Source organism: Macaca fascicularis, chromosome X (assembly GCF_037993035.2).
Source record: "Macaca fascicularis isolate 582-1 chromosome X, T2T-MFA8v1.1".
NCBI classification, from domain to species: Eukaryota; Metazoa; Chordata; class Mammalia; order Primates; family Cercopithecidae; genus Macaca; species Macaca fascicularis.
Window position 1 is genome coordinate 92,545,362 of NC_088395.1, and position 17,767 is coordinate 92,563,128.

At 37.2% G+C, this 17,767-nt stretch overlaps 1 protein-coding gene across 20 annotated transcripts in view; it reads right to left on the minus strand.

Moving 5' to 3' along the window:
• The window catches only part of CHM (CHM Rab escort protein), a 191,217-nt gene that overhangs the window by 75,929 nt on the left and 97,521 nt on the right, over positions 1-17,767 (minus strand). For all 20 annotated transcript variants that reach the window (XM_065538290.1, XM_045383988.2, XM_005594066.4 and 17 more), the window contains one exon: positions 17,242-17,467. In XM_065538290.1, the coding sequence (XP_065394362.1) occupies positions 17,242-17,467 (226 nt within the window). The remainder of the gene's footprint in view (positions 1-17,241; positions 17,468-17,767) is intronic.

The following is a 17,767-nucleotide window of genomic DNA, read 5'->3' on the forward strand; positions in this document are numbered from 1 at the left end:
CCTAAGTTCCTGAAACCCAAGTAACTGATTACAGACATTGAGTATCAGGTTAAGGCCTCCTGAATTTAAAGAGCTCCTCTTCATTTACTCAGCCTTCCATTGCTATTTTAAGCTGATATATGTGTTTTTTTTTTTTTTTTTTAAATGATGGCTGTAAGTTTGCTTATTCTATAGTTGAAGATGCCCCAAAACAAAAAAACATTGAGATTATAACCATGTGCCACATAATAATATTTCAGTGAATAATGGACCACATATATGAGGATAGTCCCATAAGATTCTAATATTGTATTTTTACTGTACCTTTCCTATGTTTAGGTATGTTTAGATACACAAATACTTATTATGTTACACAACTGCCTACAGTATTCAGTGCAGTCACATGCTGTGCAGGTTTGTGGCCTAGCAGCAAGAGGCTATATCATACAGTCTAGGCGTATAGTAGGCTGTATCATCTAGGTTTGTGTAAGAACTATGGAATCACCTAATGATGCATTTCTCAGAATGTATCCCTGTTAAGTGATGCATGAAGCTATATACTTTTTCAAATGTGTGGACTAAAAAAAGTAGAAGAAAAATATAGCAAAATATACCAAAATGTTCAGTGTGTTATTTTTAGCAGGTGATGGGATTTCAGTTAATTCCTATAATAACAAAAATAATACTTATTTTCTAAAATTTCTGGATATGAGATATTTCTTCCATATCAAAGACATAATTTTGATGCTTACACCAACAAGGAAAATGATTAGGTTATGGCATACACACCCTCATACCAGACAATACAGCCATCTAAATTCCTTTAAAGTATGCATATATGTACTCATACACAGTTACCTGTACAAGCATGCAAAAGGTAGGAAGACATGTAACCAACTAAACAATGACTAAGGGTGGAATGTGAGTGAGGAGGATATGTGTATGTGCACATTATTCCCCCCATATTCTTATTCTTTTTCTAACTACTAAGATAAGGTATACAAGAATTTGCTCATCGGTGGTTACTCAGTATCTCCTATCTGCTTTGGCACTTTGCTAAATAACCTTCACAAATTAGTCCATTGGTTCAAATGTCAACACATCTAAAACTGTCCTGTTCCTTAAATAAATTGTACTTTGTTCTAGATTACAGAACCAAAAAAAATGAGTAATAAGATTCAAAGAAAGGATGCAAGAAAATTTTATTCCTCTTGCCTCTATTAGTCCATTTTCACACTGCTATAAAGAACTACCTGAGACTGGGTAATTTATGAAGAAAAGAGGTTTAACTGTCTCACAGTTCTGCAGGCTATGCAGGGAGCACGGCTGGGAGGCCTCAGGAAACTATCATGGCAGAAGGTGATGGGGAACAAGCACGTCTTACCATGATGAAGCAGGAAAGAGAGAGCAAAGGGGGAAGTGCTACACACTTTTAAACACCAGACCTCTTACAAACTCATTCACTATCACAAGAACAGCAAGGGGGAAATGCGCCCTCATCCAATCACCTCCTACCAGGTCCCTCCCCCAACACTGGGAATTACAATTTGACATAAGATTTGAGTGGGGACACAGAGCCAAACCACATCACTGCCTTTCAACATTGAACTAGTTTGAGGGCACTTGTTAAAGAGAAAGAAAATCACACATTCATCATATTATTGTAAAGACTACAACAATTCAATATATACTGAGTTGAAGCAAACCAGTATTTTTCAAACGGGTATGGTTTTGCCTCTATAGGGAATTTGGCAATGTTTAGAGACCTTTTTGTCTGTCACAGATGGGTTGGGTGAAGGTAGTGACATTTAGTGGGTAGAAGCCAGGTATGCTGCTAACATTTTACAATGTACAAGACAGTCCTTCCCCCAACATAGAGAAAATTATCCTGGCAAAAAAATGTAAACAGTGCTGAGATTGAGAAACTCTGGTCTAAACCACGAGTCTTTGGAACAATTAAGTATCTCAAACATATATGCACCATGTTAAAGATAGGTATGATCAGACCACCGACGGCTATTAGCTTAGAGTGGAGCCCAATCTCGTTGCTCTTTTCTGAGAATGGATGGGTTAACAGTAGTCTGAGATTCCTATAACTTCAGCAAAGTAGTCAGCCTACTTTGATTAGCTTCATGTCATAACTGCTTAGGCCCCTTCTGATCATTTCTGAGTACCGACAGCATTGACACCTCTATTGCAAATTTTGGAACCCGATAAAATACATTTTCTAATTCTCTAATTGGTCCATAAGTGCACACTATCTGTCTTTAACTAGATGCTCCTTGACACTGATATCCAGGTCTATGTCATAATCTTTTTCATATATTGTACATCCACTACACCTAGAAGAGAACAGATGCTTTAAAAAATTGTTGTTGAATTAAATGGAAAGAAATGAAAAAAAAAATTACATTTACAACAAAGACATAGATGCTTCTTCAAAATATTTTGGTCATTTTAACTAAACCCTTTCTTTCTTGTTCATTAGAATTAGGCCCAGAGAACAATTCTTGTGATTGTTGCTTCTACAGCAGTGTTCCCTAGACCAGCAGCATGAGCAACACCTGGGAACTTGTTAAAATTTCACATTTTCATGCTCCACCCAGATCTACAAGTAAGAAACGTTGGAGATGGAGCCTAGTAATCTTAATTTCTGACACAACTGAAAGCTTGGGAAAACACTGCTCTATCATTTCCTTAACATACAATTTCCTCAGTTATACATCATCTGCTATTCATTCATTAATCCATCAAATACTTAGTGCATAACTAATATACACTAGGCATTGCATTAAGACATTCCTGTATAATCTCTTAATACTGGGGTTTTAAAAAATTATCATATTTTTTTAGAAAAAAAGACTATTCAACTGAAGTTGGAAAAACCTGCCACCTATTTTTAGAAATAATTTTTTTAGAAAACAGCCATATCCATTGTCTATGGCTACAAAAGATTTCAATGGAGACCATATGGCCTGCAATACCTAAACTATGTACGATAATATTTGACTCTTTACGAAAAAAAAAAAAAATCACTGATTCCTAACTTAGATTACTAAACCTGGCTAAGTCTCTAACTGCCTCATATTTGCCCTGCTGGCATTCTGTAACAGCAGTAGCAGCAGCTGCAATTGTTAAAACAATCACAGTAACAACAGTAATAGTAATAACAGTTAACACTTATGTAGTACTTGGGCAAGCAATATTACAAGCACTTTCTTCTACATATTAGCTCATTTTAATCCTCACAACCTATGTGGTACGTACTATTATCCCCGCAGAAATGAGGAGCACAGAAAAGTCAAATAATTTGCCCAAAGATACACAGTTAATAAATAGCAGAATCAGGAGATGATCCCATCGGTCTGGCTCCAAAATATACTTTCTTATTCAGTATTCTACACTTGTTATAATATTTCTGTCCCATACGACTAAGGCATAGATATCATCTGCTTGCATGTTATATGAAGAGGTACCTATATATCATAGTACTAACAGCAACATTTTCCAACTTTTCCCCTTCCCTTAGCCCCCAACCCCCAACCCCCAACTCCAAATCTTTACATCCCAGAAGTACTCTTGTATTAACTCTTTAGGATCTCTTCTTTTTATAAGCTCTTAAGGAATGTTTATTTGAGTTTAAAAAAATAATAAAAATTCCTAACAATGTTCTCAATCCTTGTTTTTAAGTCATGGATGCCTGTGAAATGTGATGAAACTATGGACTCCTTTTATGAAGAAACATAAAACATTTTATAAATAAATTTCAAGGTCTTATGGACACTAGATTAAGAACATTTCACATATCTCAATGCAGCTCTCCTCAGCTGCAGTGCTGCAAAAGGATAGTATGTTGTGATTCAATAATCAAGCTTTACACACACACATTTGGACTAGTCAAATCTACCCATTTGACACAGGGTCAGTTTCTGCACCTATATTTAGCTATATCGCCTGGTTCTATGACAGTGTGGAAGGAAACCAATGGGGTTGGGGACATGAAAAAGATCAGTGCTAACTATTCCAACTGCTACTGGGCTCCTTAGCATTAGTGCTTATCAAATGCACAAATTCAAGTGATAGGGGAAGGGAGGAGATAATTTGCTCATGGCTTGTTTTTCCTTTTACCTATATCAATTAATTAAAATATGGAAAGTTGAAATAAACTATCTAAACTGGCATTTTGTATTGGGCACAGAATTGGAATACATTTCTAGAACACTGTAAGAACGTCCCTTATTCTCTCCATTTTTTTTCTGGAAACTGAATATGCATCCATAATGAGAAAATACATAAGTCACAGCAAATTACAAGTTGTTAAAAGTTAAGAAATACCACAAATATAACAAGTTCCAGAAAATAACACAATATTTTTGCAGACTATGTCTTAATTTTTTTCAAAAAGGTTGTTTAAAAATTATATAATAGGTGAGTCAAGAAAAATGCATATTAGGAAATCTGGTTTCTAGCCTCAGTCTCTTTTTATCTTAACTTTGCTCATTTGTAACAATTAGACAACCAGTCAATACAATATAAAACAGTTCTATCAACTTTAATTTTTTTTGTACTGCTACCAGAATAGTAGGTAGATTTTTACAAGAAAAGAGATTAAGGAGAATACTATGGAAGAAAAAAAAATAATGTACTGTTGAAGAATTTACATCTATAATCTAACTTCAACTTGTTAAGGAAGAGGAGCAACAACATCAGGGGCAGACACTAAAATTCCATCTCAATGTTGCTCTGACTTCACATGCAGTTGAATATATAAACTCTTTAAATATTCCAACAGTATACTCCTTGGCCAATTTTAAGACTTCTCTTGGTTTTCTAATAGGTTGATCCAGGATAGGAAACATTTCTTAGATTTCTGAAAACTTTCTGAAGAAAAACACACTGGTTATTATAGAATAAAATAAGGTAGTTCCTTTGGTCTAAGAGATGCTATATCTTATGATTTATCCAAAGAGAACTAAAAAACACTCAGTAAAATGTATTGACTTTGGACTGAAAAAGGGGATTTTTAAAAGCAGGGGGAAAAGACAAAACAATAGAAAATACCTTATAGTCTATATAAATGCACAAATTCCATGGTTATGACAAAATCACAGTAGCATGTTGTCCCATTTTAGGCATAGTTCTTTCTGTCATCACTGAATAAGTTCATTAAATGGGAGATTCCTTTTCCATTCCCTCCATGTTGCTCCTATAATTTTGAGCAAGCTGCTTAAAGATGCATATATCCATGTATATATTTGTAACTTTTGGTCTTCTCTAATTCTCTTTTTAAAAGCTGTAAGTCAGACAGCTGCTGGTGAGGCTGTAGAGAAAAGGGAAGCTTATACACTGCTGGTGGGTATGTAAATTAGCTCAGTCACTAAGAAAAGCAGTTTGGTGATTTCTCAAAGAACTTAAAACAGAACTACCATTTGACCTAGCAATCCCATTATGGGTTACATATACAAAGGAATACAAATCATTCTACCATAAAGATACATGCACCAGTATGTTCACTGCAGGACTATTTACAATAGCAAAGACATGGAATCAACCCACATGCTCATCAATGTAAGACTTGATAAGGAAAATGTGGTACATCTACACCATGGAATACTATGCAGCCATAAAAAGGAATGAGTTCAGGTCCTCTGCAGGAAGAGAAAACCAAATGCCACATGTTCTCACTTATAAGTGGGAGCTAAATGACAGGAACACACAGACACATAGAGGGAAAAAATAGATGCTGGGACTTACCTGAAGGTGCAAGATGGGAGAGGGGTGAGGACTGAAAAACTAGAAAAACTACCTATCAGGTACTATGCTTATTACCTGGCTAACAAAATAATATGTACACCAAAGACCCATGATATAGTTTACATATTTGTCCCTGTCGAAATCTCAAGTTGAATTGTAATCCCCAGTATTGGTGGTGGGGCCTGGGGGGAGGTGACTGAATCATGAGTGTGGCTTTCTCGTGAATGGTTTAGCATCATCCTCTTAGTGCTGTTCTCACTATAGTGAGTTCTCATAAGACCTGGTTGTATAAAAATGTATGGCATCTCCCTCTCTCTCTTGTTCCTTCTCTTGCCATGTGATGTGCCTGCTCCACCTTCAGCTTCTGCCATAATTCTAAGTTTCCTGAGGCCTCCCCAGAAGCCAAGCAGATGACAGCACCATCCTTCCTATGGTGCTGCATCCTTCCTAAAGGCTGCAGAACTGTAAGCCAGTTAAATCTCTTACTTTTATAAATAGCCCAGTGTCAGGTATTTCTTTATAGGGGTGCAAGAACTGACTAATATAGAAAACTAGTACAGAGGAATGGGGCATTCCTATAAAGATACCTGAAAATATGGAAGTGACTTTGGAATTGCAAAATGAGCAAAGGTTGGAAGAAATTAGAGGACCCAGAAGAAGATACAAAGATGAGGGAAAGTTTAAAATTTCTCACAGACAGGATAAATGGCTCTGATCAAAATGCTGACAGTTACATGGACAATGAAGTCCAGGCTGAGGAGGACTCCGACGGAAAGGAGGAATTTATTGGGAACTGGAGCAAAGGCCACCCATGTTATGCCTAAGCAAAGACCTTGGCTGCATTCTGTTCATGTCCAGGGGATCTGTGGAAGCTTGACTTGAAAGTGATGATTTAGGGTACCTGGTTAAAGAAATTTATAAGCAGCAAAGCATTCCATATGTGACCCGGCTGCTTCTAATAGCCTATGCTCAATGAGGGAGCAAATAAATGACTTAAGTTGGAACTTATATTTAATGGCAAAGCAGTGTAAAAGTTTAGAAAATTTGTAGCCTGGCCATGTGGTAGAAAAGCAAAGCCCATTTTTAGGAGAAGAATCAAAGTGAGCTTCAGAGCAATCTCTTTCTAGAGAAATGTGCGTAACTAAAAAGGAGACAAGTACTAACGGCCAAGACAATGGGAAAAAAGCTTAGAAGGCATTTCAGAGAACTTCGAGGCAGCCCCTCCCATCATAGGCCCTGTGGGCTAGAAAGAAACATTTCAGGAGCCAGGCCCAGGGCCCTGCTTTCCTGCACAACATGCTCCCCATACCCAGGCCACTCCAGCTCCAGCCTCAGCTCAGATGAGCTCAGGTTTGGCTCTGGTCACTACTTCAGAGGGTGCAAGCCATAAGCCTTGGTGACTAACATATTGTGTTAAGCCTCTAGGCACACAGAGTACAAGAGTGGTGGGGGCTTGGCAGCCTCCACCTGGATTTCAGAGAATATATGGGAAAGCCTGGGTGTCCAGGCAGAAACCTATTGCACAGATGGAAGCCCCACAGAGAACCTATATTAGGAAAGTACAGAGGGAAAATGTGGGGTCAGAGGCCCCATGCAGAGTCCCCACTGAGGCACTGCATAGTGTAGCTGTGGGAAGGGAGCCACAATTCTCCAGGCTCCAGAACGGCAGAGGCACAGGCAGCTTGTACCCTGCACCTGAAAAAGTCACAGGCACTCAACAACCTGAGAGAGCAGCCACAGGGGCTGAACTCTATGAAGCCACAGGGCACAGCTGCCCAAGGCCTTGGGAGCCCACTCCTTACAGGACTCGCATGGGGCCTATAGCCTCCCCTTTTTTGGACAATTTCTCCCTTTTGGAATGTGTTGGGAACATACTCCCTTTGAAATGTGTATAACAGAGTGATGAGTGTAATTGGGCTAAGGAAGACTGGCCCCCAAAATGGCCATAAACAAAATCTTTGCAGCACTGTAACATGTTCATGATGGCCATAACGCCAACGCTGGAAGGTTGTAGGTTTACCGGAATGAGGGCAAGGAACACCTGGCCTGCCCAGGGCAGAAAACCGCTTAAAGGCATTCTTAAACCACAAACAATAGCATGAGCGATCTGTGCCTTAAGGGCATGTTCCTGCTGCAGATAACTAGCCAGATCCACTCCTTTATTTCAGCCCATCCCTTCCTTTCTCATAAGGGATACTTCTAGTTAATCAAGTATCTATAGAAACAATGCTAATGACTGGCTTGCTGTTAATAAATATGTGGGTAAATCTCTGTTCAGGGCTCTCAGCTTTGAAGGCTGTGAGACCCCTGATTTCCCACATCACACCTCTATATTTCTGTGTGTGTGCCTTTAGTTCCTCTAGTGCTGCTGGGTTAGGGTCTCCCTGACCAAGTTGGTCTCGGTAGAAATGTTTACCCAATACTTAAACCCCCATTGTATCTTGTAAGTAAATAACTTGTTTTGATTTTATAGGCCCAGAGGTGGAAGGAACTCATTTCCAGAAAAGAATTTGAATTTGGGACTTGCGAATTTTGAGTTAATGCTGGAATAAGATTTTGGTGGGGATTACTGAAAAGGGATGCTTGTATTTTGAAATGTGATAAGAAAATGAGATTTGGGAAGGGCCAGGGACAGAATAAGTTTGTATGTTTGTCCCTGCCCAAATATCAGTGAATTGTAGTTTCCAGTACTGGAAGTGTGAAGCCTATTTGGAGGTGATTGTATCATGGAGGTGAATTTCTCATGAATGGTTAAACACCACCACCTTGGTGCTGCCCTCATGATAATGAGTGAGTTCTCATGAGTTCTGGCTGTTTAAAAGTGTGTGGCAACTCCTCATATCTTGTTCCTGCTCTGGTCATGTGACATGTCTGCTGCCCTTTCTCCTTCCACCATGATTGTAAGCTTCCTAAGGCCTTCCCAGAAGTTGAGCAGATGCCAGTACCATGCTCCCTGTAAATCCTGCAGAACCATGAGTCAGTTATACCTCTTTTCTTTATAAATTACCCAGTCTCAGGTATTTCTTTATAGCAATGCAAGAATGGCCTACTACACACAGCGACATGCAATTTATCTATAGCACAAACCTGCACATCTACCCCTGAAACTAAAAGCTAAAAATAAATAAATAAAAGCTATAAGTTAGAGATCAGCTTGTGTTACACGATTTCCTATAAATCTCACATCTTCAATTTTCCACATACAATACTCAGGAAAATTTCATCTGACGTTGAACAATTGGTAAAAAAGTGTTTGGTGGTGATAATTTACATGATTTATTTATATACATAAATTTATCACATGCTAAAAGTGAAACATACTCATCCTTCATCTTTTAACAATTCTACCACATTAAAGGAAAAAATTAGATCAAATCTAGGACACAGAATAATGAAAAACTGAATCATATAGAAGGTTGACAGTTAAATGCCCTCTTTTAACAAAATTAAGTAACAATCTCTGGGCAGTTCACATCTACATATAAAAAATGTAAAAGTTGTTCCCACTGACACTGCTCCAATTAACAGGTTATAAATACATGATGTAGTATATAAAACTTATTCCGAACTAGAATGTAGTTATAAAGGCTACTATGTTACCAACCACACAGATAACCAAATATGTCAGTTAGGGCTTAAAAAGGGCTTCTGTTTGGAAGATATATTGTGAGAATAAAGTCTATAAACTGCATATATATCCTGTGCAATGTGCCAGAAAACTTATCAACCAATTAATTTACATTAGGGAAAACTGTAAAGCTTGCTAGACTAGAAAAATATATAGATTTTAATGACTTTTCTTCCAATATGTTCCAATTATTATATCCTGACATATTAATGGATACTAGGTAGCAACATAAATATGTTTCATTTTCTTTACCAAAAAATAATCTACCTATTTAAATTGATAAAAGCCTCAAAGGACATTTATTCATGAAAGTTATCTCTAGTAGTTAAAATGTCACATGCGGAAATCATTTAGAATGCAAGGATATGACTTCCAAATGTCTTTGAATCCTTCACATAAATATGCATGCATACCATTTATAATAGTAGCCTTGATGAGAACATGCTGTAACTGGCTTTGAGAAATGCTTAAGAGGCTTATATTAAAACAGAATATAGAATGGTGGTTAGAAATCACAGAACAGGTGACACCTTATTCTGATAACCTGGTGATAAAATGTGTAGGCTATGATGTATAGATGGTGATAGTGTTACTACTTTAGGATAAAAATAAAACAATATTTATATGGAATTATAAAGCATTATGGAGAGAATCTAATATAAAATTAAAAGTTAATTATCTGCAGGTCAAGGAAATGCATGTTTATTATAATTCACAGACAGTCTCATGTATATAAAATATAAGAACTCAAGAGAATTACCCAGAAGTTTAATATATTTAGTCCCAAAGTGCTGGGATTACAGGCATGAGCCACCACGCCTGGCAGGATAAGGTATAATTTTTATAAAAAGCATTCAATCTGAGCCACATGTAGGCTCTGCAGAGAATAAAAATATATGTAAGGCTGACAAATCTCAGCCTTAAGGTTACAACCATCTTTGGAGAAAAATGCTTTCTTTGTCTAAGATTCAATACATAAGATCACATTCTGAAATTTTATATCTGTACACGACAAACAAAACTTGTAAATGTCTTTTCCCTTCAAAGAAATAAACAAAAACAAAATGAATTTTTTAATGTATTAATTAGAAATAGAGGGATTTAGTGGAAAAAAAGATAAATAGGGCTAAACATTCCATTTTTGTAAAACACTAGTAACAAGGTCAGTGAGCTTAGATCACTTCCCAGTGATCTGTTCATTCTGTTTCTGTTCCTTATCCTAAGCTGCATAGGAGTGAGTAGCAAGTGGCAACATGAGAGAAAACATGGTGCGTCTCCTTTGAATCAGGCAATGACACAGGAAGAGGGGAAGAGTAACTAAGAAAACCACAGAACTCCCCCCGCTTGTATTAAGTTGATAGAAGGACCTTTGGTTCCTGCGGGACATGGCACTCCCCATTTATTCCTACTTTGACGATCAGAAGACGAAGAGCTTGTCTAGAAATACACAGATCTATCATATTTGGAAATAAATTACTTCCAAATTTATAATGTTGCCACCTAAAGTCATAAAATCACATATCTAGGAAATGTAAATTTGAGAATATCTATTTCCAGTGGTAAACTAAACTAGATACTGTGAAGAGACTTCCTGTTAATACCAAAACTAGGTCTTGGATGAAATAATTGTTATGAACCAATGACACTGAAGGAAGGGGAACGTCCATGGGAAACACCGATCTCCATGTACATACAATACAAACCCTAACCTGAAATAAAAGCTTTGAGCAATAAACACTGAAATTAAAAACAACAACAACAACAACAACAAAACCTTGTGACGGTATCACTATGTGGAGGTTGTATTGCATTATTAAGTGAGGTCCCCCAAAGGGAACTAAAATGATCCTAATTCTGTAGTGCCTTCAGGATGAGGCAAACACAAATAATCCCTGAAGAAGGGCATTCGCAATTTGGGTACCCAGATTAAAATCAATCAAATATAAACTCTCAGCTAAGGAAAAGCATTGCACACACAAGCAAAATCATTGAGATGAATCAATAGAAACAATACATGGCAATATTATACTGTTATGAAGTTTAAATATTAGAGTTATCAGAAAGAAAATGTAAAATATCTCTATATGAAATGACTAAACAAATAGAATAAATAATTTCAAAAAAATGAACAAGTAAAAAAATATCAAGAATGACAAGGAAGATGGTGAGTAGAAGTTCTGAAAATGAAATATAATATTGAAGAAAGAAAATGAATGGGTTACAGGTGAAGAGAATTAATACACTGGAATACAGATCTTAATTATGTACCCAGAATACAGCCAGAAAGACAGGAAGATAGCAAATATGAAAAAGAGATTGAGAGATATAGAAGAGTAAATGCTAAGTTCTAAAACATACCTACTTAGGGTTACAAAAAGGTGAGAAGAGAAAAGAAAGAAAAAACAATACTTATCAAGATATTGGCTGATAAATTTCCAAAACAATAAACAACATAAATTTACAGACAGAAAAAGCACAATGTATTTGGTTGAACCACAGGACAATGTAGGTCTAAAATCGTTGAATAATGTTAATTTCATATGGTTCAACCTATACTAAGCAAGATAAATACAAAGAAATCAACACCTAATATTCACTGTAGTAAAAATACAGAATACAAAAGCAAACTATATTAAAAAACAATATAAGAGAAAAAAGATATCTTTGTAACTTGTCATAATAAAGAAATGACAAAGTAGGCTGACATTGAACTTTTCAGCAGCAAAGGTGGAACATAAATGATGATGGAACAAAATTTTGAAGTATTGAGAAAAAAAAAAGGCAGCCTAGCATTGTTTACTTAGTAAACTTCCACTCAAGACAAAAAAGAAGAAAAAGTTATTTTCAGATACAACTAGGAAGCATTTGCCACCAATGGATGTAAACTGGAGGAATTATTCTTAAATGCTTATATTAGAAAATATTTAAAAGATAAATACTTAATTAATGGAATTTCAGCCTAATAATTGCCAAGGGCAGGGGAGGGGAGAGATGATCTAAATAAAATCCAAAGAAAGCAAAATAAAGGAGATAATAAAGAGCAGAAAATAATGAATTAGGACACAAAGTTACAACTGAATAAAAAAAATCCCAAATTTGATACCTGAAAAACAGAGAGGTCGTAAAACTTACCCAAAGTTACATGGCTAATAAACAGAAAAGTAAGGACTTAAATCTAGGCAGTCTTGTCTCCATACTTCAGGTATACTATATGACCTCCCCAAAAAGGCTAAGCATAAAAAAAAAAAGATTGCTCTATTTGACTGTATTAATCTTCATGACCTTTATGTATCATAAAAACCGTAAGATAAAATACATCCAACACATATAACTGAAAAAAGATCACTAATCAGGATATATTTTAAAACTCCTACAAATCAATAAGAAAAAGACAACAACCGAATAGACAAACGGTCGAAGGTCAACAAGAGGGTGGAGCAAGATGGTCAAATAGAAGAAGTCTCTAGTGATCATCCCTCCCACAGGAACTCCAAATTTTAACAACTAACTACACACAAAAAAAGCACCGTCATAAGAAGCAAAAATCAGGTAAGCAATCACAGTACCAGGTGGCAACTTCCTATCACTGAAGGAGGCACTGAAGACAGTCTTGAATCGTCAACACCACCCCTCCCCAATTCCACGGCAGTGGCCATGCGGCATGGAGAGAGAAATCTATGCATTTGAGGGAGCGAGAGCATAGCAACTGGGGGATGTAGCATTGAACCCGGTGCTGCCCTGTCAGTGGAGAGCAAAGTTATGCTGGGCTCAGTTGGCACTGAGACAGCATTTGGACCAGCCCTAGCAAGAGAGAAATGGCCCATCCCAGCAGCTGGAGCTCCAGCGTCTCAGCAAGCCTTGCCACTTTGGGCTAAGGTGCTCTGGAGTTCTAGGTATACTTGAAAGGCAGGCTAGGACATAAAGACTGTAATTCTTAGGTAAGTGCTAATGCTGGGCTGGGCTTAGAGCCCATGGACTAGGGCAGCACATGGCCTAAGGAGAAACCAGCCTGAGCAGCTAAGGGACTGCTTCTGCCACCCCTCCCCAACCCCGAGGCCATGCAGCTCACAGCAATGAAGGTGACAAATTCCTTCTGCTTGAGAAGAGGAGAGCAAAGATTACAAGGACTTTGCCTTTCGTCTTGGATAGCAGCTCGGCCACAATAAGATAGGACACGAGGTAGAGTCATGAGGCTACCATTCTAGACTCTAATAACTCCCAGAAAACATTTCTAGACATACCATGGACCATAAGAGAACCTGTCACCTTGAAAGGAAGGACCCAATCCTGGCAGGGCTCATCTCCTGCTAGTTAAAAGCCCTTGGCTACAAAATAACCAACAGTAATACCCAGGTAGTATGCTGTGAGATTCTGAGACATGCTGGTTTCAGGTGAGACCTGGTACATTCCCAGCTGTGGTGTCTATGGCAAAAGACTTCTGCTGGAGCAAAGCAGAGAGAAAAGTAAAGGGGACTTTGTGTTGTGTGTTAAACACCAACTCAGCCACAGGGGTGCAGAGCACCAAGCAGGCTCTTGGGGACCCAAGTCGAGGCCTAGGCTCTTAGAAAGCCTTTCTGGACCTACCCTCGACCAGAGGGGAGCCCACTGCCATGAAGGGTAAGGCCGAAGCCTGGAAGCATTCAACACAAGCTTACTGAAGAGCACTTGGGGTTTAAGTGAACATCAGGCGTGGCCTGGCAGAACTCCCAGTGGGCCAGTGGCTGTGGTGGCCACTGGGAGAGGCTGGGAGAAGTCAAATTATCCCTGTTTGCAGATGATATAATTTTATATTTGGAGAAACCTAAAGACCCCATCAAAAAACTATTAGACTGAAAATTCAGTAAAGTTGCAGGGTATAAAATCAACATACAAAAATTAGTAGAATTTCTATATGTCAACACTGAAAAATCCGAAAAAGAAACTTTAAAAAGTAATCTCAATTAGAATAACCACAAGTGCAATTAAATACCTAGGAATTAACTTAATTAAAGAAGTGTACAATCCCTACAATGAAATCTAGAAAACACTGATGAAAGATATTGAAGAGGACACAAAGAAATGGAAAACTATTCCATGTTCATGGACTGGAAGAATCGATATTGTTAAAATGTCCATACTATGCTAAGCAATCTAGAGATTTAATGAAATCTGTATAAAAATACCAATGGCGTTCTTCAGAGAAATGAAAACACCCTAAAATGTATATGGAGCCACAAAATACCCAGAATAGCCAAAGCTATCCTGAGCAAAAAGAACATAACTGGACGAATCACATTACCTTACTTCAAATTATACTACAGAGCTATAGTCACCAAAACAGCATGATACTGGCATAAAAACAGACACATAAACCAAAAAGCAGAATAGACAACTCAGAAACAAATCCACACACCTACAGTGAACTCATTTTTGACAAAGGTGTCAAGAATATACACTGAGTAAAAGACAGTCTTTTCCATGAAGGGTGTTGGGATAACTGGATATCCATATGAAGAAAAATGAAACTAGACCCCTATCTTTTGCTGTATATAAAAAGCAAATCAAAATGGATTAAAGAATTAAATCTAATGCTGCAAACTATAAAATTACTACAAGAAAACATTCGAGAAAACCTCTAAGACACTGGTCTGGGCAAAGATTTCTTGAACAATGCCCCACAAGCACAGGCAACTAAAGCAAAAATTGACAAATGGGAACACATGAAGTTAAAAAGTTTCTGCACAGCAAAAGAAACCATCAACAAAGTGAAAAGACAACCCATATAATGAAAGAGAATATTTGCAAACTACCCATCTGACAAGGAATTAATGACCAGAATATATAAGTAGCTCAAACAATTCTACGGTAAAAAAATATAGTATGACTAAAAAATGGGCAAAAGATCTGAAACATTTTTCAAAAGAAGACATACAAATGGCAAGGAGACATATAAAAAGATGCTCAACATCACTGATCATCACAGAAATGCACATCAAAACTACAATGAGATATTTTATTGCCCCAGTTAAAATAACTTTTATTCAAAAGAAAGGCACTAGCAAATACTGGCAAAGATATGGAGAAAAGGGAACCCTTGAACACTGCGGGTGGGAGTGTAAATTACTACAACCACTGTGGAGAACAGTTTGGAAGTTCCTCAGAAAAGCAAAACTAGAGCTACCATACGATCCAGCAATCCCACTGCTAGGTATATACCCAAAAGAAAGGAAATCAGTGTATCAAAGGGATATCTGCACACCACATTTATTGCAGCATTGTTCACAATAACCAAGATTTGGAAGCAACCTAAGTGCCCAGCAACAGATAAATGGATAAAGAAAATGTAGTGCAGTTACACCATGGAGTAATATTCAGCCATAAAAAGAATGAGATCCTGGCTGGGCGCGGTGGCTCACGCCTGTAATACCACCGCTTTGGGAGACGGGTGGATCACGAAGTCAGGAGTTCACGACCAGGCTGGCCAAGATGCTGAAACCCCATCTCTACTAAAAATACAAAAATTAGCCAGGCGTGGTGGCACACCTGTAATCCCAGCTACTCAGGAGGCTGAGGCAGGAGAATCACTTGAACTCGGGTGGCAGAGGTTGCAGTGAGCCGAGATCGCACCACTGCACGCCATCCTGGGTGACAGAGCAAGACTCCATCTCAAAAAAAAAAAGAATGAGATCCTGACATTTGCAACAATGTAGATGAAACTGAAGGTCATTACATTAAGTGAAATAAGCCAGCCACAGAAAGACAAACAATGCATAGCCTCACTTATTTGTGGGAGCTAAAAATTAAAACAATTAAACATACGGAGACAGAGAGTAGAAGGATGGTTATCAGAGCCTGCGGAGGGTTTTGAGGGGGCAGCGGTTAAGTGGGAATGGTCAATAGGTACAAAACGTAGTTAGAAAGAATGAATAAAATCTAGTATTTGATATCACAACAGAGTGACTACAGTCAATAATGATTTAATTGTACATGTTAAAATAAAGAGTATAATTGGATTGTTTTCAACACAAAGGATAAATGCTTGAGGGGATGGATACTCCATTTACCATGATGGATTACACTTTGCATGCCTATATTAAAGTACCCCACAAACTTATATGCCTCCTATGTGCCCACAAAAAATAAAATTTTTTTTAAAAATGTGTAAAACAAACAAAAAAAGACACAACAAGTATTTCCTGAAGATAAAACATGAATGGCCAGTAAACACATGAGAAGAGGCGCAACTTCACAGCTAATTAGGGAAATGAAAAATAAAAATCCAATGCAATGATAATTTATATGAGTTAGATTGACAAAAAAATTTTAAATACTGGCAAACATGAAAAGCTTTGGGTATTCTTATGTACTGCTAAAAGGTTATAATTGGTACAGCCCTCTAGAGAAATAACTGAACACGATGTTGTAAAGCGTTGACATTCGTGTATCTCATGACTTGGAAATTCCACTCCTAGATATGTTTCCAAGAGAAATTATTGAATATATATAACTTGAAATATTCACAAGGGTGTTAACTGCAGAAAAACTGGAAACATCCTGTGTTACATCAACAGAAAAATGAAAAAGTAGACTGTGGTATATTCACAATAAAATATTATGTAGCAATAAAAATTAACTAAAATTATATGCAATGACAATACTTTCCATCACGCTATTGAGTGGAAAAAGGAACTTATAGTATTTTTATAAAGCTCAAAAACAGGCCACACTGAATATATCACTTAGGTGGGTAGATAGCCAGGTATATCAATTATAAAAAAAAAAATAAAGTATATATTTGCATGTACTAAATCTTGAATAAATCTCATTTTTGCGTTCCTAATTCTCACCTGTTATTTAAGTATCACCTTTAGAAGGGACAAGAAAACCAATGGCAAACTTACCTGCAGAAACACTGGGGGAGTTCTCCTTGGCCATACAAAGGAAACAAAAATGGAGTGTTGCCATATCGCCCAAGACAGTGAAGAAAGTTTCTGGTAGCTTTGAGACCATCTATGGTACTGCTGGCTGTCTCTGATGTCATTGCAATTGAATGCAGGACAATATATTGGAGGTTGGGGGTTAATTTTTGAGTTTTTAAATATTCATAAAATGTAATATCTTCATATCCTATGAAAAGATGAAATTTTATCACTTAAAATCAGAACCAAACTTCTATTTAAAAGCACCCCACAAAAAGGAGATGAAGTGTGTTTCAAAAGACCTCAAAAAGGACGTAGGTGGTATTACATTTTGGACACTGATGGTTGATCTTAGAAAAAAGTGGAAACAATCTCGCTCTCCAATTTGGAGTAATGGCACAATTTTTAAGCTTTATATGATTGAGCATTTCATGCATTTAAAAAAATGGAAAATATTAAATAACTCAATGGGTTACCATATTTGGCAATAATCTCACTTTATTGTTAT